General features: G+C 55.6%; 3 protein-coding genes across 6 annotated transcripts; 1 reads left to right on the plus strand and 2 right to left on the minus strand.

Moving 5' to 3' along the window:
• Positions 1-20: 20 nt before the first annotated feature.
• PPFIA3 (PTPRF interacting protein alpha 3) lies at positions 21-20,589 on the minus strand. Of its 4 annotated transcripts, none has more exons than XM_037005939.2 (30): positions 20,348-20,589; positions 15,975-16,229; positions 15,621-15,722; positions 15,091-15,255; positions 14,675-14,749; positions 14,192-14,266; positions 13,649-13,870; positions 12,505-12,651; positions 12,286-12,420; positions 12,048-12,131; positions 11,785-11,916; positions 11,259-11,321; positions 11,027-11,106; positions 10,591-10,735; positions 9,855-10,042; positions 8,664-8,886; positions 7,832-7,995; positions 7,586-7,713; positions 6,748-6,841; positions 6,355-6,436; positions 5,417-5,617; positions 4,095-4,157; positions 3,905-3,931; positions 2,693-2,868; positions 2,283-2,380; positions 1,894-2,069; positions 1,739-1,807; positions 1,351-1,522; positions 920-957; positions 21-805 (listed from the first exon to the last, which is right to left on the minus strand). In XM_037005939.2, exons 2-30 carry the CDS (start codon positions 16,212-16,214, stop codon positions 611-613), a joined length of 3,759 nt encoding a protein of 1,252 aa, XP_036861834.2. In that variant the 5' UTR covers positions 16,215-16,229; positions 20,348-20,589; the 3' UTR covers positions 21-610. The 4 variants fall into 4 exon arrangements, with proteins under 4 accessions (XP_036861834.2, XP_073081850.1, XP_073081851.1 ...); XM_037005941.2 differs by having other exon boundaries at positions 623-805; positions 886-957; XM_073225749.1 differs by lacking the exon at positions 3,905-3,931.
• On the plus strand, positions 19,548-21,507 carry C17H19orf73 (chromosome 17 C19orf73 homolog). The gene is given in 4 exon segments (XM_073226366.1): positions 19,548-19,622; positions 19,758-19,814; positions 20,696-20,866; positions 21,013-21,507. Coding segments are annotated over 4 exon segments (645 nt in total). The 3' UTR covers positions 21,355-21,507.
• A 93-nt stretch (positions 21,508-21,600) lies between these two features.
• On the minus strand, positions 21,601-25,106 carry LIN7B (lin-7 homolog B, crumbs cell polarity complex component). The gene is made up of 6 exons (XM_037005842.2): positions 24,890-25,106; positions 24,442-24,560; positions 24,091-24,162; positions 23,228-23,437; positions 22,039-22,202; positions 21,601-21,704 (listed from the first exon to the last, which is right to left on the minus strand). Exons 1-6 carry the CDS (start codon positions 24,924-24,926, stop codon positions 21,683-21,685), a joined length of 624 nt encoding a protein of 207 aa, XP_036861737.1. The 5' UTR covers positions 24,927-25,106; the 3' UTR covers positions 21,601-21,682.
• Between the last annotated feature and the right edge of the window lie 467 nt (positions 25,107-25,573).

A 25,573-nucleotide genomic window follows, 5' to 3' on the forward strand; every position in this document is an offset into this window, starting at 1 on the left:
AAATCAGTCAACACGGGAGCTTTTTGAAACAGTTCTCTTTACCCGTGATCACTTGAGTGACGCCTGGGGCAGGAAGGCCGACCAAGAGTCGCGGTCGAGGGCTCCCGTGGCCCACCGTCCTCCCTCCACACCGTCGCCCAGTGGCATCATGAAAAGAGGATTCTCCCATGCAAACCCCGGAGCCAGAGGGGAACAGGGAGCGTAGTCTGCACCCGCTACCCCCGGGGCACAGACACGGCCACAGCACTGAGGGCGGAGGGGCCCCGGGGACACGAGACACTGGGTAGAGGAGACCCTGCCCGCAGCGGACCTCAGGCTCCGGCTACCCGATGCGTGGGGGCGGGGCTGAATGGCACAGGAAGCGAGGCTTGTAGCAGCGAGTCCACCCACCCTCCTTTTGGACGAAGGGGGAAGACTTGGGCCCCGCGACTGGGGAAGGGAAAAGGGGGCAGCCCCTCTTCGCATGCGGCCGGGGAGGGAAGCCCCGCCCCTCTCCCGCGGGAAAAGGGCACCCGTCTCCCATCGGAAACTGATCAATAAATTACAAAGCTGAGAAAAGGGAGGCGGAAGTTTGGGGCAGGATTTCTTCCTGCCCTCTTCTTTCCCCCTCTCAATCCAGTTCCTGTGGTTTGGTCCAGGCCCAGTCCATTTGTGAGGCGGCGACGTGCACTCCCTGCTTGTCTGTACAGATGGTCCAGCCGGCGGCGCGAGCTCCCCCTTCCTCTCTCCCCGGCGAGACCATAACTCTGGGCAGAAGGGGGAACAGCCCAGCCTCTGGAAGATTCTTCCATCCGAGTGAGGTCACCTGCATTGAGCAGTGCGTGGAGCAGTGAAGATCCATTGTGCGGCCCCGAAACCCCCAAGATCGCCCTGTACAGTCCTCACCTGGAGGCCTACACTAGCAGGAATAGGTTCTCACCGAAACGCCGTCTGCCCGGGAACTCCCAGAAGTCTGGCCTGGAAGGAGAGCAAGTAGCGGTTCAGCCTGGAGCTTGCGCGCGCACACCGCCCAGTTCCTCCCCAGGGTTTCTCCGATCCTCAACCCCAAGCGTCCTTCCTTGGATTTCCCCTCCCTAGATGACAACGACCTCCCGCTTCCACGCCGGTTTCCCTTCCTTTCGGTTGCCTTAAATTCATCCAAGGTGCCCCCAGGTGACAGTGGGCGAGTTCATTTCCCACCCTGGAAAGGGGGTGCGGGATTAATCCATTCTACACGGGAAGGAGTTGTCTTATTGGAGCGGCCCGTTTGTCATGGGTGGGGAAGAAAGGACTAGGCCATTCCAGAGCTTGGACAGGGAGACTTCTGGGAGGGGAAGGGAAGAGGAGCTGTCTCATTTCGGAGCCGTCCACCTTCCGGCTGCAGCTTGCGGAGGGGGAGCCCCGGCGAGCCCAAGGCGCCTGCTGCGGCCGAACGAAAGTTGGGGGGTAACATCTCAGCGGAATCGGGGGTTACGCCCCGCAGGTCTTTCTCTCGGAACATTTTTCTCCAAGACGGCGAGCGGCTGAAGGACTTGGCGCTGTCCTAGGTATAGGACCCGGGTAGCCCGTGAGGGACCAGGGCCTGACCTGACTCCGCCCCTTCATCTGACTCCACCCCTGCTCCGTCTCTTCCCTCCCTTAACCCCGCCCCACGGCCCCGCCTCCAATCACTACTCGGCGGAGTCAAGCCCCACCACCGCAGAACCGACCCTTCAGGCGCCGCTAGGAGCGGAGCCTTCTTAGCTGCTGCTGCTCCCACCTCATCCAGCCGCCTGTCTGTGCCCAGGGAGATAAGGTTGCTGAATTCCTTCTCCAAGAGCTGCCGAGCCTGGGGAGGAGAGGTGGGGAGGGGTTGCAACGTGCAGTCTGAGAGGTGGGGGTGCCCAGTATGCCCCGGGCCAAGCGGCAGCTCACCTGCGCATTCTGCGTGGGTATCTGTAGGAGCAAGGCCAGGTCGGAGTAGTCGAAGGTCTCGTCCAGGGCAAGCAGCGCCCCATGCACCCCGCTTTCCGTGAGGTTCGTGGCGAATTCCTTCAGGCCCAGCCCGGACACCCAACCCATGACCCGCTCATTGGACCACACCATCACGTCTGGGATGGAAGGGACCCTCAGCCTCCGTCCAGTTTAGCCCATGCCCCCACCCCCATTTCCTCTTTCCTGGCCACACCCCTATGCTGGCTCCATTCCCACATTTATGGTGAGGCTCTTCTTCCCTGGCCTCTCTCCTCTCCCCTCACCATGCTGGCTCCAGCCCAGCCCCAAACCCCTCCGTCTCCCAGCCAGAGTCATACTCTTCTACTCACCTCGGATCTGGGTCTGACTCTCTTCCCGCCTCCGCTCCAAGTCCTTTCGGTCATAGTTGAGCCGTTTCAGGCACATGATCCCATAATGCAGACTCACTCTGAGCAGCGGGGAAAGTGGAGTCACAGATGAGCTTTCACCACCTCAGCGGCTGATGCTCCTATGGGACCCTCCCCGTTGGCTGTGATCTTCTGGGAGATGTCAGTGTAAGGTCAACTAGCCAAACTGCCTCGTGACTTGGACTTCTCCCAGTGGCGTCTAATTAGTGGCAGGGGCACAGGAGTCAGGATCTGAGAATCCAGGCGGAAGTGCCAACGACAGTCCCAGGAATTTTCCATCACCCGTCCCAGTGGCCAAAAACTCTAGAAGCGGACTTCCCCTTGGACTGTCCCCATTGGCCAGGCAGCCCCACCTGTGGAAGCTGTCCACCATCTTGAGTTGGCCCCGGAGCTCCTTCTTGTTAAGATGATCTAACATGCGGGCATCCACTAGCGACTCCATGAAGTAGCTGCGGTATTGGGGTAGCCCCAGGCTGGGCAGCCAGTCGTTCCCAACCCACTCGTGGTTCATGTCGCCATATGCCAGGATCTGGGGCCATGGGCAGGTAAGGGAAGGGTCAGGCCTTCTGACCCCTTCCCATGTATTAATGAAGGGGTACAGTCCAACCCCCCAGCCCAGGGTTGTTCTTTTTTCTCCCTACAGCAGGACAATGGCCAACCTCTGCTCAGGGCAGAAACCAATCCAAAGTTATCTTCTACTCTCATGATGACAGAACAGACCCTTGTCTACTCAAAGTATGGTCCTTGGACCACAGCTGTGAACTACAAGATCTCAGACCCCATCCTAGGCTGCTGGAACAGAATCTACATTTTTCAAGATCGTCAGGTGATTTGAACTGTACATTCAAGTCTGAGAAGCTCCAGTCTAGCATCGTCCCAGCTCAGAACAGCGCATCAGACCAACATCACTACTCCTCCAAGTCAGGACAATGGATTCCTCCAACGTAGCTCTCCCTCCAACAAAGAATAACGGATCCATCCATCACACTTCACTGTCTCGAAAATACTAGTCTAACGCTAGTCCAACGATATTCTGTATCAAGCCACAGTCCTTCATTTCTTTTAGCAGAAGTAAACAATGCACACTTCCCCCTGACCAGAAACAAAGACCTCTGTCCCCTGTAGTTCCTTCACCTCGGGCGAGCTCACCCCTCCGCTTTCCAGAGAATAAAGTGCGCTTCTCCTCCCCTACTCCTCCGCCTGTGGCCGCCCCTCCCCGAATGCTTTCCCCTTTGCCCGGTACACTGAAACAGTCGCACATCCCCCTCAAGCACAGGGCAAACGGGCTGCCCGGCGTCTCCCTCTAGTTATAGCAATGGAACAGCCCCAGAGCCCCGGCACCCGTGGTAATGGAACGGCTGGAGCAGCACTCTTAACAATCACACAGTCCGAGCCGCTACACCGACCCCCACCAAGCCACAAAGATAGTCCAGAGCAGCTCCGCGCAGCGCCCCCGCGCGGTGGTGATGGAATGTTCCGGCGGGGGCGGGGCTCGGAGAGGGAGGGGCGTCCATGCAGCGTGCACAGCCTGTTCATGCTCCCACGTCCCGCCCCGCGCCCCCTACCTGCTCCCAGCTGATCTCCTTGGTCTCCTGACCCGTTAGTGGGAAGAGGGGAGAGAAGGGGTGGGTTAAGGGGCAGGCGGAGGAGGGCGGGAGGGACAAACAGACGGACAGACAGCCACAGATTCACACCCCCGCCCCGTCCCAGAGAGAGTTAGTGTCACCCCAAAGGCTGCCCGCAGGGGGCACTCACAGGCTTGGTCGTGGCTGTAAGGGACTCCATTTCCTCATGTGTCATCCACACGTTTCCTGTGGACTGAGGAGCGAGGGGTGTTATGGAGATGGAGGCCCTCCGGATAGGGTTGGGGAAGCGGGTAGTGCTTCTGGAGGCCCAGGCTATGTATATTTATGTACATCTGCTTTCTTGCTCAGAAAGGCCAGTCACTGATGTGGGCCAGGCAATGACAGAGAAAAGGGAATGAGCATTTATTGAGCACCTGCTGTGTACCAGGCAAAAGAACATGAGCTTTGAAGTTCGGCAAATTTCGGGCCCTTCTGGGCATTTTGCTGTGTGGCCTGTGCAAAGCACGGCACCTCTCTGACCTCACACAGAGGTAGAGTGAGAATTCAGAATGAGGTGGCAGATACAGCACTGGGGTGAATGTTTGGGGGAGGGGTCGTGTATTCACATTAACTGAGCACCTGCTCCCAACAACCCCTCCAAGAGTTGAATTAGGAATTCAGACATTGACTCAAACATTATCTGTAGCTCCTCATGAGTGTCAGGCACAATTGTAGGGTCTGATACCCAAGGAGCAATTTAAACATAGACTGAATAGTAGATGAGATGAACCATGTTAATGTCCTTAGGTATGATAAAGGCATGGTGGCTACCTAAGAGAATGTTATTTTTAGAAGATGCCTGCTGAAGTAATTTTCTGGGCTAACCTGCTACATCTGCAAATTACATTCAAGTGTTTCAGATACACACACATACACACACACACAGACACATACACGTGTAAACAGCAAGAATGGCGAAACGTTAACAACTGCTGAATTAGGCATGGGTACATATAAATATCTGTGTGGAACAAGAAGAAATATTAGAAGGCAGTGAATGTTATGGGGAAAATTAGGTGTAAATGTGCTAGGATAGTGGGGTGGGTGACTAGTTCAACTGTTGATTAGGGAGACCTCTTAGAGGAGGTGACATCTGAGCTCAGACCTCAAGAATGAGAAGCAGCCGGCCTTAGGGGACACGGGGGGGGGGATGCTCCAAGGAAAGGAAGCAAGAAGTGCCAAGGAGCAGAATTAGGGGGGGTGCGGGGCGGGGCCTCATAGGGAACCAGATGGATTTGGCTTTTTCTCCAGGATGGGGCCCCTCTGGCTGCAGTGTGTAAGACAGTCTGAGGAATACGTGAGGGGAGAACCCTACACACACATAGTCCAGGGGGGAGACGGTGGGAACAGTATCTAGGGGACAGCGCTGGAGTGAACCGGCCCCGGATAGGTCAGTCTGAGGACAAGCGGGGCCCTGGCAGCAAGGGCTGGGATTGGCTTCTGGACACTCACCGTGCGGGAGGAGGCGGGCGCTGAGGGTGAGGTGAGTGAGACCATCTCCTGGATGGCGAGGCGCAGCTTGAGCCTGTGCAGCGGGTTGCTGATGCCAATCTCACGCTGGATCTCCGTGTCTGATAAATTGGCCATGATGGCACCACTCTTGACGTTGGCTCGGCAGGCGGCCACATACCACGCAGGCATGCCTACCCACAGCTGGACCAGAGAGAGGCAGGGAGGGAAGAAGAGGGAAGAGAGAGACACACAGAGACAGAGACAGAGGAGAGACAGGTGATATTGGAGGAAACACGGGAGAGAGACAGAGAGAAAGGGAAGGAGAGAGAGATGGGGAAAAGTAAGTGGGGGAGAAACAAAGACATGGGAGAGTTAGTAGTGAGAAGAAACAGGGCAGAGAGACAAAACAGTGTTAGAGGGAGACACAGGGGGACAAAAGAGAGTCAGAGATGGAAAATGCCAGGGTCAAGGGGAAAGAGAAAGATGGGGAGACACAGAGATAAGGAAAGACACATGGAGATGAGAGAGACAGATGGGGAGAGACAGGAGCAAAAGACATGGGGAGAGAGGCATGGGAAGACCCACAGACATGGGAAGAAGCAGAAGGAACAACAAAAGCACAGAGACAGCAAGGGAGGCAGAAAAATAGAGGCCAATAATTCCACAGAGAGAGGACATGGGGAGACACAAAGAGACAGAGAGACCACAGGAGACCGGGACCCAAGTGGGCATGCCAGAGGACGCAGGTCGGGAGGAGAAAGCAGCTGTTGAGATCAATAGGAAGCCCAATGTCTTGCAGGGCTCTCCGACCCCCACCCCAACTCCACTTCCACCTCTGGGTTAGGAGGATGGTGCTGGGAGGACCCAGCCAGACCCTAAGGGTGGGGGTTTCAGAAGGTTAGGGGATCAAGAGTCAGGGAATTTCTGGGCCCTAGTACCTCCAGCCAGGAGACCACCGTGGGCCCATCCCAGGCAGCAAAGGGCAGGCCTTGGCGGCAGGCCTCTTCCAGAAGTTCATGCCTGGGGAGAGGGGGCCAGGGCAGGGGCTCTCAGGGTAGAGACGCCCAGCCCTCATGGATGGCCCCCTTCACCACAGTTCCCCCCTCCTCCAGAGCACTTTTTACAAAGATAGAAAATATGGCAGAAGGTTAAAAAAAATGTGAATCTAAGTACACTCTCCTGACCCCCAATCAAGAGAGAAGAGAAAAAAAAATTAAGAGAAACTCTAGGGGTTCCCAAGTTTCCAGGCAAGCAAGTTCAGGATCCGGACACCGCCTCCCAACATTTCTCCCACGTGACCACAACCCGCCCCCATATATACACACACTCACTTCCTCTTGTTCCTTCGGTCCTTGTCTCCCGGGCCTGTCAGCTTGGCTAGCCCCAGAGGGTCAGCGGCCAAGGTCTCATCGGAGGGTGTTCCAGCTGGAGTCAGGGAGGGGCCAAAATTTGGAGAGTCTCAAGGGGGAGGCAGAATCTTTGATGCTGAGGGTGGTAAGAAGGACGCCACAGTGGGAGGCATCAAAGGAAGCCCCAAGGGAGAAGTAAATGAGGCCACATAGAGGGAGTGATAAAGCCAGACAGGGACCAATGTCACCATCCAGGAAGTGAATTGGAGACACCCCCAGAAAAGGGCTAGAGACACTGGGGTGGCCCGAGTAAGGCAGCAGTGGTGTGCTGGTAAAAGTTTAACAACTGCTTCCCTGGAGATAGAGAGGGCATTTCCTGGTGTATAGCATTTGCCAATTTCCATGGTGTAAATAATCCTACCAATTACAAGGTGCCAATGTGATGTCAAGCAGCTCAAAAAATTCTGGAAAATTTAACTATTGGCTTTCACAAGCCAGTACCATCGGGCAACAGCACACCAGGTGCCCTGCCTTTAAGGTGCTCCTTTATCTTTCTCTATTTAAAAAAATAGGTAAATGAAATAGTAAATTCATTTACCCACCAGTCATCGATGCAGGCCTCAGGGTGCCCTTTCCTTGTCCATCCTCCTCCCCTACCTCTACCAAGTCCTTGCCCTTCCCCATGATAAATGAATTGACAAATTAATGTAAGACATGAATGAATGTCAAATGAATATGTAAAGAAAAAGAAAGAAGGAAGGAAGGAAGGAATGAGGAAGTAAAGAAGAAAGGAATGGTTGGTTAGCATTAAGGTGCTCACCCAGAGAAGAACTGTCCCGACCTGGTGGTCCCATTCGTCCCTTCTCCTTCTTGCCAAAGAGACGGCCTATGGATGACTTGATGCTCTTCTTCTTAGGGGCTTTGTGCAGGGAATCTGGGGTGCCTTCACTGGGTGAGCAGGAGAGAGTAAGGGCAGACCCCATCTGGGAAGCGTCCTCTTCTTCCAAGTCCCCATCTCATCCTTCCAAGCAAGCCCCTCCCTATCCCATCCTTTATCCCTGCTGACCTTCCCCGTGAGGACCCCCCATCTTCCAGGGATCCTGCCTGCAGTGCCAAGGCCTGAGTCATTCTCTCAAGGCGGGCAGAACGGGGAGTGGGAGGTGGGGTGTCTCCTGGGATGGTTGGCCCCTCCCCTCGTGGAGCCCCAGCTTCCTCCTTAGAGACATGATTCTGAGGACAGAGAGGCAGAGATGCAGGATTGAGTAGGTAGGGTTATGTTGGAGGCTCCTCATTAGCTGAGATGTCTGTTAAGGGATGTCTAGGATGCCCCTGGTTTGGGTCACCATTTCTGAAAGTAGCTTGGATCAAGTGGGGGTGAATTGCAGAAAAATAAAGGCAATGATCCAGTTCCTCTGGAGCTTGACTAGCTCATGTTCATGTTATTTTAGCTTCTGGTGTCAAGAGTGGGATCTGCTTGTCCTCAAGGAAAACTTATGAGTTATAAGTTCTGGAAGCAGGAAAGCTGGATTTAAGGCAATAAAATAGGGCTTATATCACTTATGCATTCCATAAATGGTATTCTGAGGATCTAATGTCAATTCTGAGGATCTCATGGTAGTTTTTAAATGTATGTGTAGTACAGACAATTTTTTTTTAATCCCATGAAGAAAATTAATGCATAAAACAGGTAAAAATAGGCATATCTGACTAAAGTACAAGTTAGGGTTCAGGAACTCAGTGGCTCAGCATTACCTTTAGTCCCTGAGTTGGAACTTTTCAGGAAAGGTAAGATTGCTTTTGAAAACCACCAGAGGGGCTACTGTTGCTGTTTGTTGGGGAGTCCTGTTTATGACGACCCCCCACACCCTATCAAGCTGAGGAGACTTCAGAACACTCACAGCTTTGTCAGTGCCCTCACGGGCAGGGCTAGGGGGTGCCAGACGCGGTGTTGAATGGCCAGAGCTGGGAGGGGAGGGGCTGGCAAGTGTGGAGGTGGTGAGGGATGGGGGCAGTGAGCAGCTACTGCGGTAGCGGCCTAGTGAGTCCAGGCCAGAGCCAGACACCCGGCTCTCTAGTTCCTCTGCCCTTTGTTCTGTTGTCTCCTTCTCCTCTTGGATTAGCCTGAGGAAGAAAAGGGGGAAAACTGGATAAGGAAGGCTTGGTGGGGTGATAATAATTCTGAGGAAAGCACAATGAGGTTAGAGGATTTTGGTGGATTCACGATGGCCTCACAGGTTCAAGGGGAGCCAAGGGGTCATGATAGGCTCAGGAGGTCATAGAAGGATTGGGGTCAACAAGATAATCAATGTCAGCATCAGGGTGACCCAAAGAGAACCATTTGGTTCTGAAAAATCATAAAGGGACCACTATGTACAAGAGATCAAGTTCTAAGGAGGACAAGATCAGGGTGAGAGTAGGGGCTCTGGAGTCAACCTAGGATCTGGGAAGGTCATGGAGTCTCACATACATGCAGCATGTGAGAGTTAGTGCCTCAAGTCAGAATGAATTTGAATAAAGGTTGTGATCATTGTGGTGTATCTTCTGGAACCCATGGAAAATGTGTTATTAAAGAATTGCTAAATAGGGTGGTTTCTAGGAAATCAGCATAGACTTTCTGTCAGTGGGGGATTCTTTAAAAATTGTGGATTCTTGTTATATTAGGTAGAAATTCCGGGTATCTAGAGTTAAGGTTCATGATAGAATAAGATTCTTGGTGTTTGGGGTTGGATACCTTGTGTTGAGATTTTTGGGGTACTGGGAGATTCTCTGGGTACTGTGTGAAGCCATGAAATCCACTGTACTAGAGGATTCTTGATATATTGGCTTGAGAATTTTGGTATTTGGGGATGCAGCCTTTAGTATACTGGGCAATTGGGGGTACTGGCCAGGGGATTTGCAAATAAAAGGCATATGGAAGAGTTCTGGGAGTATCCCGTGGGGTTCTTTGTTACTGGGGAGTTCGGCTGGAAGAGTTCCTTCCTGAGTAGGTAGGAGAGGAGATGGGGTCAGGCCTTCGGATCAGTCTCCAGGGCCAGGGAGGCTCTGGGATCAGCTCAGGCAAGGTGGAGCCGGACTGGGCCAGCACTCACTTGATCTCTTTGTTGATGGCTTCCAGCTGTTCCTGAAGCATGATGGCCAGTGTCTGCACATCAGCCTGACCGCTGGGGGAGAGCAGCTCAGCCCCAAACATGCCCTCTGCCTCCTCCTCGTCTGAACCATCCAGTTCCCCAGGGAATGGGGGTGGCATGGACCCCGCAGGGGCATTCCGCTCCCACTCCTGTCTCTGTGGTGGAACAGAGGGACACCAGGTGGGCAGGGGCCAAGGGCCAAGGTAGGCACTGGGTCTTCCCTCACCTCTCCTGACTTTGCCCACCCTCCATGACCTTACCCATGCCCTGACACTGGCCTCACCATGTGACCCAGTCCCCACAGTCTTCCCAGCCCAGCTCTCTTGAAGTTCCTTTTTCTTGACAGCCCCCAACCCATGACACTGCCCCCTCCCCTATTCCAGTTTCCTTTGACCCAGCCCACTTCCTTTCTTCACCTGCCCCACCTATTCTAGGACTCTACACCCTACCCATGGTCACCCAGACCCCACCCTATCATTCCTCTAAGGTTCTCACCAGGCAGCAGGATATCCACATGAAGAGACATCCAGGCCAGTGGGGACAGTGGAGTTGTGGGAGAAGGAGAGAAGACAGTGTGGGTCCAGGAGACCCTGCTTCTCACCCCAGCCCCCTTCCAGAGCCCAGTGTACTGGACTCCATTTCCCACTGTTGCCCACCCAGGCCCTGATTAGTCCAGGCCCCAAAAGTGATTGCTGACCTTGGAGGGTTCATCCTTGACCCCTGACCAGCGGCCCCTCTTGCCTGCCCGGCCACTGCCAGCTCCATAGGGGTCTAGGTGGGTGCCAGAAGGTATTGTGGGTGCCTGGGAGTAACGGAGCTCCAGGGCACTGCCAGGGAGAGATCTGTGGGCATGGAAAGGCAGTCAGAGATCAAGGTGTCAAAGAAAGGGAGCAGAGATCAGGGTTCATGGGGAGGGGCCTGAGGTCAGGGGAATGGGAGAGGGATAGGAAGTCAGAGATCGGGAAAAAGGGTCTGGGGTCAGGGGGTCATGAAGTCAGGAGTCAAAAATACTATGAATCAGCAGAAATCTCAGGACAATAGAGAGTTAGGAGGGGGAGACCTGGGCATTGGGAAGGATGAGCTTGGCCAAGGGAGCTCCATGGGCAGAGGTGGGGCAGGAGGGCTACTGTCACCTGGAGTAGGAGGATGGTGGCCTCCCCCGAAGCTGATCAATCTCCATCTGCATCCGCTCCATCTCTGCCAAGAGCTGCTCCTGGGGGGAGGGAATTGGAGGTATCAGGTCAGAATCTGCTCGGCCCCTGAGGAACAGCGCCTCCCAGCATGGCTTATTCCATCCCCCACCAGTGCCGGTTGCATTTCCCTGGTGGGAGCCCTCCCAGCCTACCCCTGCAGGCCCCTCCTTACCTTATTGAGCAGCAGCTCATCCTGAAGCTTCTTCATGTTGGCGATCTCTTCGCTCAGGGAGTTCTGTAGGGGATGCGGATACAGTTAAAAGGCGGAGCCTGGAAGGGGCATGACCTGGGGACTTAAGTGTCCAGAGAGAGACTGAGGGGACCCCAGGAGGAAGGAGGCGGGCACAAATGGTAAACTGCAGATTGTGGTTGTGGGGCCAAAGATGCATCTGGGGAGGGGAGTCCCTGGGAGCCCCAGAATTCGGCATCATTTATAGTTGCAGAAGATTCAGAGTTTTTGAGTCCACAGGATTAGAGGATTGGGGAAAAGCCAAGAACTCAGGTCAGGATACGGGTGCCCCAGAATTCGGCTCTTGGGGTGTTTGGACTAGGTGAAAGAATGGTTCTACCACAGAGCAGAGACATCTTTCAAATTCAAATTCAGGGTGCCCAGATTTGGGGAGAACTCAAATGATGGTTTGGGGAAGCATGTGGGGCCCCGGGATTCCAGGTCATCGGTGTCCTAGCTGAGGGCACACCTTCTCCTCCAGCGCCCCCATGCGCTCCTTGAGGTGAAGCTGTAAGCGTTCGTTGGACTCGCTCAGCAGTTTGTCCACGGTCTCAGACAGCCGCTTGTTGTGGTCATCGTTCATCTTCTCCCGCTGCCGAGCCTGCCCCAAGAAGAGCCCCACCCGGGGCGCTGAAGCCCACCAAACCCAGAACGGCCCCAGCCCCGCCCCTTCAACTGAACTCCTCCTCCAGCCTCAAGCCCCGCCCTTCCCGCAGTCATCTGCCCCCTCACCCTTTGCAGCTCCTGGTTCTTCTCCTCCAACTGGGCCTCCAGCTGCCGAAGCCGCTCCTCAAAATTCCCATGACGTTCTTCAGCCTAGACCGATGGACCCCATGGCATCTGACTTTGCCCCGCTAGGACCCAGTCAGACTCCACGCCCGGCTTCTCCATGGCTGGGTGTCAGGCCCCGCCCCAAGAGCTCTAGGCTCCTCCCCGTCAGGACTCCAGACTTGTGATTCAGGCTGCTCACCTTGTTAAGCGCTGCTACACGCTGGGCCAGCTGCGCCTCTATCTCAGGCAAGGTCTCCGCCTTCTGCAGCGTCTGCTGCAGCTTCTGCTTGGCATCGTCCAGCCATTCGGCCAACTGACGGCTCTTCTCTTCACTCTGGGGATGGACAGATAGAGGGGAGGGGCTAGCTCACGAGAGCTATGGTCTTGACCCAAAGCACCTTCCGGGCCGCATCCCCACCTGCCGGTACAATGACTCCTTGCTGGCCAACTCGTTCTCTAGCTTGTCGTTGGCATCGTGCAAAGACGTGGCCTCTCGCTGGGCGCTCAGGTAGCGCTTCTCCAGCGTCGTGATCCGTTCCTCCATATCCTCCCGTTGCGCCAGCGCCTGTAGAGGTGGCAAAGAGCCGGTGGACTACAGCGTCCAGAAGACCCCAGGGGGCGCCTTGGCTTAGAACCCTAGATCAGGGGCCCCAGAGTATCCTAGGAAATGAAGTTCTCTGTCATCAGGGCGTTAATGGTGGAGCCACACCTGCCAAGAGCTCCCAGGAATAGCCAATGTTTGGTCCCCAGCCACCTGAGAGTTAAAATAGTGGCATCACACCTCCCACGAGCTTCTAAGGGCAGTACTGTCTTAGACCCTCCCCATATGGATGACCTAAGGCCCCAGGTGATAGGAAGTCTCTACTCTTCTTTAATCCACTCCATTAAAAAAATCCAGGCCTCAGATTTTTCAGCAACTTTTAGCACTGCCCAGGTTTACAATCACAGAGCAAGCGTACTAGGGTCTCATGGAAAACAAAGGTCTCTTCCATCTGGGATTCCCCCAGGGTAACACAGGCTTAGAAAACCAGAGTAGGTGCTCCAAAGTCTCATGGGAGATAGACTCTGTCTGGGAGCTCACCACACCTCCCAACAGGCCCCAGAGTCATCCAGGTTTATTATCCAAGATGAAGGCTCCAGTGGATGATGAAAAACAAAGCGCTCACTGTTCTGTCTCATCCAGTGCCTTCAAGAATCCATGCCCTACATTTCCCAGCAGTTCCTGGGGCATGGGAGTTAGGATCAAGGGGCCTAAGCCAGGATGGGGTGAAATAATGCAAACAAAGGAATTCAATTAAGACCCTCAAGAGTATTTCCCAATAATAGCTACCACCAGTTACTGAGTACCTACCACGTATGTGCCACATGACAACCCTCTGGCAAGGGTTATATATATCCCATTTTACAGGTGAGGAAACAGGCTCAGAGAGGAGAAAGCACACAGCTATGGACTGAATCCAGATTCCACGATTCATGAACTCTCTGACTTTGGGAAAGGGGAACCAGGAGGACTAGGGGGAGGGGCAGGACAGAGGGCAGCCCACCATGGGCTCCGGCCTCACCTCCTTGAGGTCGCGCTGGAGCTTGGCGTTAGCTTCCTCGGCCTTACCCAGCTCGCGGTGGGCGGTGCCCAGCTCCTCCTCCAGCTGGCTCATCTGGCGGCACAACACCGCCAGGCGCTCCCGCAGCTGGCACACCTCCGCACGCTGCCGCTCCATGGCCTCCTCCAGCTCCGCCGTGCGCCGGCTCGAATCCGCACCAGGACCCAGGCCATTGGCAAGGGTCTGGAGCAGGGACAGTGAGGGAGGTAGGGACAGAACCCAGCATGGGGAACAGAGAGAGAGAGAATGCAAGGAGAAAGTTGGTGGGGGGTGGGCGGGCAGGAATCAAAGATCAATAAGGGTCATGGAGGTCACAGAAGTTAGCTAGGTGATCTGAATCAGAAGTCAAAGGTCAGTAAAGGTCTTAGGAGTTCGGATGTCCTAGGTCAGTGAGGATCACACCAAACACTAAGAGGACCATCGCAAAGTCAGGGGGCTGAATGGTGGTTACAGGGATGGGGGCCAATGAAGAGCAAGAGGGAGCAAAGGACTTCCTCCTCTTACCTGCCCGTCCCCATCCTTGCCTGGCTCTTCCAGCCCAGACCTGCGCCTAGACAGCTGTTCTCGAAGGCTCAGAGTCTGGGAACAGAGAAGAGAAGTCAGGCTAAGCGAGTCCTCACACCCCAAGCTCTGCTTCCCACTGGCACTGCTCTGCTGCCCCCCACCCCACAGTTCACCCTTAGACCTTGCACCCTTACTCCTAGCCTCCATGTGGCAGTGTCCTCTTTAGCCCTGACTGGCCCCACCCTACATTTCCTGCCTAGTGAGTCCCCTAGACATAAGCACCAGGGCTCGCCCTCACTGGGCAGCTCTCCCCTCAGGCCTGCCAAAGGGGTCCCTCCTTAGAGCCCTACCAAGTCTCTCCCTAGTCCAACTCCATTGGGCTTCTGCCCCACTCCTGGCCCCACAGATTCTGGAACCCACCCAGTCAGCTCCACCCCATTGGTAGTCTCTTAGATCTTCCCCCCTTCTTAGCCACACTGCCACCTCTTGATTGCTCAGCTCCAGCTCCTCCTCTAACACTGCCACCCGCTCCAGCGCCATCCGCAGCCGCTCCCGGACCTGGGGATGGGGGCAGGACAGAGATGGAGATCAGACCCAATCTAGGACAACTGTGACACAGAACACCCCTGGAACGGGCAATATTTGTATTCCTCAGTGATGGGTGTGTAGCCCCAATCAACTACTAAAACAGGCCCACCCTCTGGAAGCCCCCACCCCAATTCCCTTTTCTATTATCGACCAGTCAGGTCCCATTCTGAGCAGCCTGACCCAATCAATCACAATCAACGTTCTTCCCACTTAGGACATTCCCAGTCATAGCCAGAATAGCTCCCATTCAGGTCACCCCCAACTGAAACCTCAGGGTTTCCGTTCTCCATACAGGCCCTGCGGATTCTCACCTTCTCATCCAGGGCCTTGTGATGCTCGAAGAGTGATTTTAGGGCCTTGAGCACCTCCACCTCGGAAGAGACTCCGCCCGGGGACTGGGCCTGACGCTTCACCACTGTCATGCGCAGTGACCTCTCGTGCCTCGATACTAAGCACTCCAGGTGTTCCAGGAGAAGCTATAAGGACAGGGCACGGGGCCAAGGAAAAGAGGCCAGGAGAGAGCAGGGAGGAGGAATAGGGTGGTTCAGATACGTAGGGAGGACACATGGAGGAACAGGTAGAGCCAAGCAAAGGAGTAGGGAGAAAGGTCAGAAAAAGGAAAACAGAGGTAGGGGCAGAAACAAAGGAGTGGCACAGGAATAGAGAACGGTTATAGAGATGGGGAGTGGACATGAAAGGAAGAGGGGGTCCAGAGGTGACCGGCCAGGAGGTGGGAGCAGGGAGGAGAAGACAGGAAAGTGAGAAGCGAAAAATAGACTTGATAGGCTACAACACCCCCGAGGTCCCGCCCACCTCGTAGGCCCCGCCCCTAGCCCCTCACCCGCGTGTTGTTCCGCTCCGCCTTCAGCTCTGCAATCTCCTCCTCCCGCTCCAGCAGCTGCTCCCGACATAAGTTCAGCTCCTTCGTCAGAGCCGCAAACTCCTGTCCAGGATCGGGACGATCAGATCAATCCTTTCCCATCTTCCTCATTCCATAGGATTGGGAGTTTGAAGGCCCGCCCTCCATGCTAATCCCCGCCCCTTCCAACAACCAGGCCCCGCCCACCATCGGCAAGCCGAGACCCCTTCTCTCCTGCAAGCGCCAACAAGTCCCTCTTCTTCCGGACCGCCCTCTTCACGCCTTCCCTGCTTGAGGCCCCGCCTCCCGCAGGCCCCGCCCTGGCCCAGCCCAGACCTGGGGGAGCGCTATGCTGAGCTGGCGCTGCAGCGAGTCCTTCTCGTGGCCCAGCTCGCGCAGCCGCAGCTGTGCTGTAGCCAACCCGTCCTGAGCCTCGCGCAGCGTCTCGAGCAGGCGCTCGCGCTCTGTGAGCATCGTGACCATAAGGCGCTCCAGCTCGCCGCCCGCCTCGTCCGGACCCAGCGCCGAGCCCCGCCGGCCATCCTCGCTGATGGTGGGCATCACCTCGCACATCATGGCGGCGGTGCTGGCCTGCGGATGCGGAGAGGGGGCAGGGAACAGAGACCAGCCTCGTCAAGGCAGAGAAACTGAGCCACGGCCACTGGGATACTACATAGTGGAAACCGAGGCGGGGCAACCCAGAAATTTCACAGAAAAAACCGAGGTCCATCCATTCGGATCATGACACAGGAGAAATGGAAACCCATTGCTCTTCAGGAAACCAGGCCAGGCTACCCGGGTGAGAGGAGCTGAGGAAAACCGAAGTCAGATCCGGTCAGACACTGACAGCAAATCTAGGCTGGGCCTATTCAGAGAAACCAAAGCTAGGTGGCCCATTGCCTGAGTAAACGTGGACAAATCAGTCTATCTATTCTGGCCTTGCTGAGAATACCCGTCACCCGACTGCATGAGTAAACTGAAGCCCAGGTGAGAATCATGCCTTCAGGAGGCCACACAACTAGGGTCACAGAAAGAGGTCACTGGTACGAGGTTACCTATATAATGTCACAGGGATGGTCTTCACCTACCCAACTCCTGCCTCCTTCAGTTTCTTAGCTATGTAGATCCCAGCTTCCAAAGACTCTAAAGACCCTCTCCACTTGGGAAAGAGAGAGAGATAAAAAGAGCAGGGCACTATGGTAGCCATTTCCCAACACCCAGGAGTCCAAGATCCATCTCCTTTGTCCCTCAGGTCACAGGAGTCCAAGTCCCCAAGTCCCTTCCTTCCCCCAGACCAGGAGTCTGAGCCTGCAGTGCCCCACTTCCCTGGGGACACAGAGTCTGGGCTTTCAACCTCCAACCTTAGACCCAGAAATCCCAGCCTTCAGGCTCCTCCTTGCCCAGAACCCAGAAGTCCAGGCCTCTAGGCCCCAGGAGTCCAGGGGCAGGAGCTGTGGGCGGAGACGGAAGGAGGAGGCATCCTGAGCCGCTCCCTCCACACACAGGTCAGACAAGTCCAGCTGGCAGGGCTGAAAGCAGGAGGGACTTTCACTCTGTTTCCTCCTTTTTGTCTCTCCCTTCAGGCAACAGCATAACCAGTTCTGAGAGTGGATGGTTCCAGCCCCACCCAATGTGAGGACTATGTCCAAAGCCTATGACTGGGGTCTTGGACTCCTCTAAGGAGAGGAGACTGAAGTCCCTGGGACCCAGGAAAGGAGGCAGCTGGGTGCCTGTACCCTTGGGTCTTTGAAGAGGTGGATCTGGGAATCTAGTCAACTGAATCCCAGCACTATGAGGCCATATTCAGGACAATGGAGGCCAGGCTTAGGCCCCAAACCAATATGGTGTCTAGAACCCAGAACCTACTTAAGAGCTGCAATACAGGATGTTTTAGGAAGGCTGCTCTAGAACTTCAAATTCACTGAGAAGAAAACAAAATTCAGCAAGGCTGGACATAGAATCTAGAAAGCCACTGGCATGAGACACAGTCAGTGCAGAAAGGGCACATGCTTCCACACTGACTGTGCTTGGGATAAGGTGTGCTTATAGGGCCATGTGGAGGGGCATATTCTAGAACCCAGGTCTGGAACCTTGAGTCAGCCAAGGACAATCCAATAACTTAAAGAGTATCTGGATCATGCCAGAGCCCCAAACATGGAGGGGAGCATAATGATATATATCTAAGAACATACTTAATTCAATGCATAACACACCTAGTCAAGAGACATAATGTAGAACTCAGATCGTACCAGAGCTGAAGGTAGAACACAGAATATAGCAGGGGTGACATTCTTGGTCTTATCATGTATGTAGATAAAGCTAAAACTCAAAGGGCAGAAGATATGCCCTAAAATTCTGAACATGCATTAGCGCTGAAAAAAACCTAGAAAGTAACAAGGAATTCACCTGGAACTTAGAAGTGCCTGGGGGAAGATGCAGAAGGATGCATATTGGGAATTGAGAATTGACTGACATAAGAACTGAGCTGGCAAAGTGGGGTGGGCGGGGATGTTCTGGAAATGAGGACATTTCTAGGCTGAAGACTCCAAAGAGGAGAGAGCCTAGAGCGTACTTTGAATGTTGATTTGGCAGATGTAGGAGGAGGCCCACAATCCACAAATTTTAAACCAAAGTCACACTAGGGAAAAGATGGACAGAGAAAGTGGGAATGGATAGGCATAGAACCTAGAACGTAAGGAAGGAAGATGTAATGTAAAACACTTCAGTGGGAATCCTCTGGATTTTAGACTATAATTGAATGGAACCTAAAATAAAGAAGTACATTCTAGAATTGAAGCACAGTTCGGAGAAAGGCTAGAGCACTGAATTGGAACACATACATTCTAGAACTTAGATTGCCCCTGGGAAGATAATGGACTCTAGAACAATGCCAAGGATACGACTGGAAGCTAGAACATATCTGAAATGAAATTTTAGCAGAAAATAAACAAGGAAAGGTTTCTAAAATTTTGAAACCGTCTGAGGAGAAGGTGGTATCATGATTTGGCTTGGGGGCATTACCTAGATATTTGAATTCACCCGGGAAAAGATATATCTAGAATTTGGCATCTAGCCTAGAATTTAGAACATATCTTGGGTGAAGACAGAACAAAGACTATGACTGGGAGTGTTCTGGGATTTAGAAGGAATCTAGAGCACACTACAAGGGCACATGTTTAACTGGAAATAAGGCAGTGGTTAGGTTCTAGCTCACCTAAGAAGCCTAGGCTACAGAACGCCTCTGTAGGAACAGAGGTAATCAGCCTAAGAGTGTGTTTAGAGTATGGGACATCATGATGTGGAAACATCACGATAGGGTACTGGAAACATCTCAAAAAGCTGGGTCCCAGGGGACAGAGAGAGAGGGGAGAACTCCAGGGGGAGCCCTGCACCTGAGATGATATGGGAACGAGGCAGGGGTTTTTCAAGGCCACCAGAGATGTCAAGTTGATGGAGGGTTATGAAGCCATAGGACCTGAGATCCTAAGAGCATGAGCTGAAGAGCTAAATACTTGGCAGAGGTGTGGGGAAGAGCTGGGGCTCTGGACTCCTGAGTCTGTATAGAGGTAGGGGACAGGGGATGGAGGCTTGAATCCTGAATGCTTGTTGGGAGAAGGCCTGGGGCAGATGGCTTTGGTGGGCAGTGCAGAAGCTGGGGTCTGAATTCCCGGGTCCCTGAGGGGTTTCAGGACTGGGGGCAAGGCTAGGTCTCCAGGGTGGGCAGAAGCAAGGAAATTGCATTCTGAGTCCCTGAAAGGAAGAGAGTCATGGCTCCTGAATCCCTAAGGGGGCAGATGCTGGGTATATTTATGTGAGGGCCACATAGTCTCTAAAGGGAGCAAAGCCTGGGAAACTGGATTCCTAGGTCCTGAGGTGAGGGCTTCCAGCCGAGGCCTTTCACCAGACGGAATGAGAGTACTGACAGCGCTCCCAGAACCGGGTGGAAGCTGGATCCTGGATGCCAAGGTCTCAGAGGTGGACCAGGCAGGAACATTCAGAAGCCAAGACTCCTCAATAATCAGTTAGGGTCACGGAAACCAGGGGTGCTGAGGACGGGCCAGAGGAACCTGAGGCCCGGGCGCCCGGGTCATGGAGGGCCCGGGTATCCCCGGGTCATAGGTGCGGCGGGGGGATCCCCGCGCCGCCAGTGCCCCCTCCCCGACGGCGGCGGTAGCGGTAGGTGGGGGGAGGCGAGGCTGCCGAGCGCGCTGACCATGGACAGCTCCAAAGCGGGCCTGTGTCCAGGGCCGCCGCCGAGCTGGCCTGGACTGAGGGGACTCGGCCGGCTGTTCAAGCCCGAGGGCCGGAGATGGGCAGACCAATGCGTGAATGGGGGACTATGCAGACGTGACGGGGGGCGACTAGCCCTCGCTGGAGGAGTCTGACACAGCGGCGGCCGGTGTCTGGACTGGGCTGAAGAGGAGGATCTAGGTCCAGAGGGGATTCCCGGGGCTGAACTGGGAAATCCAGGCTCCTGGGCCCTGGAGGAGGTGCATGGAGGCAGTACGCCTGGGATTCTAGGGTTCGGTTGGGGACTCTGAGAGCCGGGAGGGGCACGTCTGAGTCTCTGGGGTTGAGCGGTGAAATCTGGGCTCTGGGGTCCCCGGGGATGAAGAAGGGAATCCAGGATCTCGGGGAGGCGGGGAAAGCTCGGTGAGGGGTCCCCTGGGTGGGCGCTGCCAGGCGGGCCGGGCCGGGATTCTACCTACCTGGTCCGAGGCGGCTGCGGGCGGAGCTGGGCTGCAGGAGGGACGTGGGGTGGGGTGGGGGGACCGGGCGGGGCCCCTGGCGGCAGCCGGGGCCCGGATCTGTGGCTCGGGAGCCCTGTCTCCGCCGCTCGCGCGGGCTCCGCGTTTCTTGCTCCGGCTTCGGCGCTAGGAACCCCCCCCCTCACGTTCTCACAGCCTTCAACCCCCTAAAATAGCCACCTGCCCCTGTCACCGTTCAGCCGCCCCCCGCGAGGCCCCAGCCCTCAGACCCCCGGGTGCCCACCAGCGCCCCCCAAATCCCACCTTCCCCCCCAAAAAATTCCTCCTCCCTCCCCCCACCCCCCACAGCTCCAGTGCGGTCGTGGCCCCTTTAACGGGAAACTGACAGACGGCGCAGAGTGGCCAATGAGAGGGGGTGTCGGCGCCGGCCGGATGCTAAACCCCGCCTCCGCACGGATCGGGAGGGGTCGCGCGGGCGGAGAGCGGGAGGAGGGGCTCAACGCGCGTCAGCCAATAGGCGTGCGGCGTCCTGCGGCTGGGGCGGGAGGCGGAACCCGGCCGGGGGATGATGTCACCTGGAGCGAGTGGTGAGCGGCGTGGAACGCGAGTCGCGACCCCGGATCCCGGCGGTGGCGCGTTGGCCCTTACGCCGCACGGGACACTAGGGCTGGGCTGTCGGCGAGGTGGGAGTAAAGGTTGGATTTTAAGGCGGGAGTGGCTTCAGGAGATACGCTCTCAAATTGGAAGGTGGGGTGAACGCCGGGTCGCTGAGTGCACCTTATTCTGCACCCCTTGCGCCCGCTCCGGGAACTGCACTTGGCACCCCCACCCGGCCTCCCACGCAGAAGATAGTATGGCTTGCAGGGCTCCCCCGACAGTAGAGGCTAATGGTTCGCTCCGCTCCGCCCCCACAGAGGCCGCCCACTAGCTCCTGCAGCGTTTCAGGACTCCTCGGTCTGACCCGCTGCAGAGGAAGGGGCTTGTCCGCCTGTCTTAGAGTCTCTTAGGGGTAAGGGGAGTTGTGTTGTCTTCAGTTCTGACACCGCACTCAGACCCAGGCTGGGACCCAGCCTCGGCCATTGGACTTGTCCCTAGGAAACTCTGCCTTGAGACCTGGGGAGAACTCTTTATCTCTGCTCTCATACTCTGGAAAGGGCTCCTTCAGGGCCTGGTCTCCACCTCAGCTTCTCTCCCTCCTCCACATCTCAAGACACTCTAACTCCAGGATGCAGGACAGACACACAGACACTGAATGAGGGTCAAAGATCTTTAAATAAGGAGCCAGTGACAATAAATACTGTACAGGGGAGCGGGTGAGGATCCAGATCTGTGGTTTCAGCCTCGAGACTCCAAGGACCTGAAAGGAGGGTGAAGAGAGGGGAGCTAGGCTCAGGGGAGGGGGCCTGGGAAAGGCATGGGAGAAAGCCAGGACTGGGCTTCCAGAGCCAAAGGCCCAACAAAGTGGGTTGAGGGATTCCAGAAAGAACAAGTTCCAGATCTTGGTATGGGAGTGAGCTGGGGGTCCCTAAGGAATTTAGCCAGACCAGCTTGAAGAGAGAAGCTGGGTCAGGGATCCAGGGTCAGAATCCCAGGGAGAGGAGCCAGGGCTGAGGATGGCAATCAAGGTCCCAGAAATCACTGGCCTGGTTTGGGAGTTGGGAAAAGGGAGGCAGCAGTGGCAAGGGGCTCACGAGTAGCTCTGGTGCTGCTGGCGCCGGCGGGCAGAGCGCATCTTCTCAAAGCGGGCCTCCATCTCCTCCAATACCCGAGGTGTATAACGCACCACCAACTTCACGGAGCCCTGGGCTGCCTTCAGCAGCTCCACTGCCTTCTCGTGCTGCTCACCCTCAACACTCTGCAGGGTGGTACAGACAGCTGGACCTGGGACCCTACACCCACACCCAGTCCCCACCCTGGAAATGGGACCAGCTGTTGGTGAGCCTGGTTCTAGCCATGACATGCCAAGGCCTCATGTCCTCATGGGAGAGTCATTATCTCTTTTCTCAGTGTCCTCCCCTAAAACCTTCTAAGTTCCCCACGTCAGGGACAAGCCCCATATGTCCTCAGTCACTGAACCAGACCTCCAGGCCCATCTTTATCCTGTCCCTCCCCACAGCTCATTAATCCCAAGCTCCATCTCTCCTGATCTGACTGCCCCTTCTTTGTTCCCATCACCCTGGCTCCAGCTCAGGCCTCTTCCTATCCCCAGTGGACTCTCCCCTCCCTGGCTTTCTGGCCTCCAGTCTGTCCCCTCAGTCCATCCCCCACAGAGTCCAGAGGGGTCTTTCTACACCTCTAAGCTGAGCCTATCCCTCCCTTACAGCCTGGTTCCCCAGAAACCTGAGACAAAGGCCCAGATTCTCAGGCTGGCACTCAGGCCTCTCATGGCTGGCCTCAACCACCTATCCAGTTGTGCCTCCATCTACTCTAGCCAGTGAGTTTAATTTTGCCTGCATGCCCAATTCTCCATCAGAACTAAGCTTCTCTCTTCAGCTCAGAGGAATTCAGCCCCTATGTACAGTACCATCAGCTAGTAACACCCTCTCTACCTTATTTGCCTGGAGAACTCCTACTCATTCTTCAAAACCCAACTCAAAGATTCCTTCCTCTGCAAAAACTTCCCTCATCTACACTGGCCCAGTGCCACATCTGGGCTCTCACAATGCTTTGTGCTTTCTCATTATTATCTTCCTAGATTAGGACTATTTCAGTCAGGGTCCCTCTCCCTCACCAGAAAGGGAGTCCTTGAATGTAGCAGCTGGGGTAAACTTCTCTCAGGGTCTGCAGCAGTGCCCAGCACAGGTTGGCTGAATGTCAGAAACAGGTCCTGTGCTACTTTGGACAGACTGTGACCCCAGCCCTGCCTCAGCCCCCACTCACCACACCATTCACTGACAGCAGCTGGTCCCCACGCTTGAGGCCTCCGTGGCGGTCAGCCACACCTCCAGGGATGACACGGGAGATGTAAATGGGTGAATTCTGCTCCTTGCCTCCCATGATGTTGAAGCCCAGGCCCTCGTCTGTCTTGGGCAGCTCCACTACCCTGGGGTGTGCGTGGCCCTCGCTGGCAGTGAAAGCAGCCACTGTGGCCTGGGAAGAAGAAAGCATTGGGAGATGAGGGCCCTTCTTTGGCCGGCACACAAACTGGAGTGCAGGAGCTGGGCCAGGGAGGGTGATTCAGGCCAGATTGCTTTCCCCAAGCAGAGAATGCCCACCAAATTCAGCACAAGATCACTCTGTAATGACAGTTATGTCCCTTTGAGTTTACTTTGGGTGCTTCAGACTTGTGGAAGAGAAAGTCTCCATTTGGTGGGGGTGTGTCTTGAATATACTTGCCAAATTTGCTTTTTAAAAGAGAAAGCCAGGGCCTGGAGGAGCTGAGAGCTTCCAGGAAACAGCAAGAAATAGCATCTAACTACAGTCTAATAAGTTTTCAGTGTTTGATGCTATTCCCTTGTTTTCATTGTACTAGATGTTTAAGGCTATCTTCTGGGTAGGCATGCTGTACTAGTTTCATGTGTAGTTGCTAAAGTTGCCTTTACAATGACATTTTAGTAAAATATGTGCGATCATTTAAAATATATGATAAATAATAGTAAGGGTGGTATGTAGATTTGGCAGAAATCATAAAGGAGGAAAGAGGAATGACTGACATTAGGAAGACCATTAGCTAGACATTAGGACTGACATTAGCTAGACCTGCAGTTCAGAGGATACCAGGAGCAATGGGAGGGGGCGCCTACCTTGGCTGTAGCGTGGGCCCGGATCTCAGCGCTGCCGGTGATGTCCAGCGTGTCATAGAGCTGCTCATACACCTGGCGAGGACGTAGCAGCATCAGGGGGTCGTCAGCCCCCTCTTGCCTTCGGCACAGGAGTCCAGACTCGCAGCCCCTCCCACCCAAGGATCCGCCCCGTCCCCGCAAGCCGGGAACGGAGAAAACTTCAACTCCCAAAGAACCCCAGAGCCGATGCGCTGGCACCTCAAGGCGGGCCGCCCCGGGCGCTGCTGGGAGGCGTAGTCCCCCGGCTGGGTATGGGGGACCTGAAGGACGATGGCCAACCCCGCTTGCGCTCCAGCGCCGCGCGGCTCTCACCTCCCGGATGGCAGAGCAGAAGCGGCTCTGCAAGACTCGCTGGAGGGCCTGCAGCTTCTGCGGGGGCAGCTCCCCGCTGCGCTGAAGCCGCTCGAGGAGCTCCACCGCCCGGGACACGTCTGCGGGGCGGGGGCGGAGCGCACAGACAGAGTCAGACACGACCACGCAGACAGGCACGGAGCGCTGCGGCCAGAGACCGAATAAGGGCGAGCGCAGGACAGACCAGTCCGGTTGGACACCCGGAGAGTCGCCGTTGGCAAGGGAGAGATGCAGCCGGCCGGGCGCCGCGCATCCCCAGGATTCCCATACATGCACTGACAGGGGAGCCCCGGGACCGCCCGGCTCGCCGGCGCCCCGCCCCGTCTGCCCGCCCACCCGCCGGGGCCTGGCTGGGGGAGGGGACGTGGGCTGCGGGCCAGCCGGGTGGGCAGGGCCCTGGCGCGCTTACCTCTCTCCAGCCCCAGCGGCTCCACTAACGCAGCCATGTCCGCACCACCGCCGCCAGCCGCCCGCCCGGTCGCCGGCGACGGGGGCAGGGCTGCGCGAGGCCACGCCCCTAGCTACGGACGCCCCCTGCGGAGGTGCGCCCCGGCTGCGCTCAGCTTTCGGCGCTGTGACCGCCCACCTGCTGCCTCGCGTCTGGCGGCCCTGCCCTCATCCTTCATCGGTCTGTCTCCTGTTTGCGACCTCTCCTATTGCAGCCTTTGGCTGCATCTCCTTCCATATTTGTCTGTCCTGCCCGCTAAACCTGTTCCCTCTCTATCCCTTTTTTCCACACTCAGTGGACACAAACGTATGTCAAACATCTGGGCCCCAGGCGAAAAACACGATGGTGAGCAGGGCAGACAAGCCCACTGCCCTCAGAAGCTTAGAGGTGTAGGAGGCAGACGACCAACTGGGCCTGAGATAAGAATTAGGAGTGGGGGTGGGGGTGACAGGTCTAGGAGCATTGCAGAGAGTCCTTGGAGGTAAGAGCATCAAGAGGTGGGGCACGAGGCAGAAAGAGCCCATATTGCTGGGCAGCAGAGTAAGGATGGGGGTGGTTTATGATGAAAAGGTTGGCAAGATAGTTTGTTGCATGGCCTTGTGTGTCCACACGTGCACGCTGAGGATTTTGGACTTCATGGTAATT

This window comes from Manis javanica, chromosome 17, assembly GCF_040802235.1.
Source record: "Manis javanica isolate MJ-LG chromosome 17, MJ_LKY, whole genome shotgun sequence".
Taxonomy (NCBI): domain Eukaryota; kingdom Metazoa; phylum Chordata; class Mammalia; order Pholidota; family Manidae; genus Manis; species Manis javanica.

Excerpts from the sequence above, each read along its gene's own strand:
- LIN7B (XM_037005842.2), bottom strand. The coding sequence starts at position 24,926 with ATGGCTGCGTTAGTGGAGCCGCTGGGGCTGGAGAGAG. Across the intron at positions 24,163-24,441 it reads TCTGCTCTGCCATCCGGGAG|GTGTATGAGCAGCTCTATGA; the intron begins GTGAGAGCCGCG and ends CGTCCTCGCCAG. Across the intron at positions 23,438-24,090 it reads GGGCCCACGCTACAGCCAAG|GCCACAGTGGCTGCTTTCAC; the intron begins GTAGGCGCCCCC and ends TCTTCTTCCCAG.
- PPFIA3 (XM_037005939.2), bottom strand. The coding sequence starts at position 16,214 with ATGATGTGCGAGGTGATGCCCACCATCAGCGAGGATGGCCGGCGGGGC. Across the intron at positions 15,256-15,620 it reads CGGAGCGGAACAACACGCGG|CTTCTCCTGGAACACCTGGA; the intron begins GTGAGGGGCTAG and ends CTGTCCTTATAG. Across the intron at positions 7,996-8,663 it reads GTGAGGGCACTGACAAAGCT|AATCATGTCTCTAAGGAGGA; the intron begins GTGAGTGTTCTG and ends CTCTGTCCTCAG.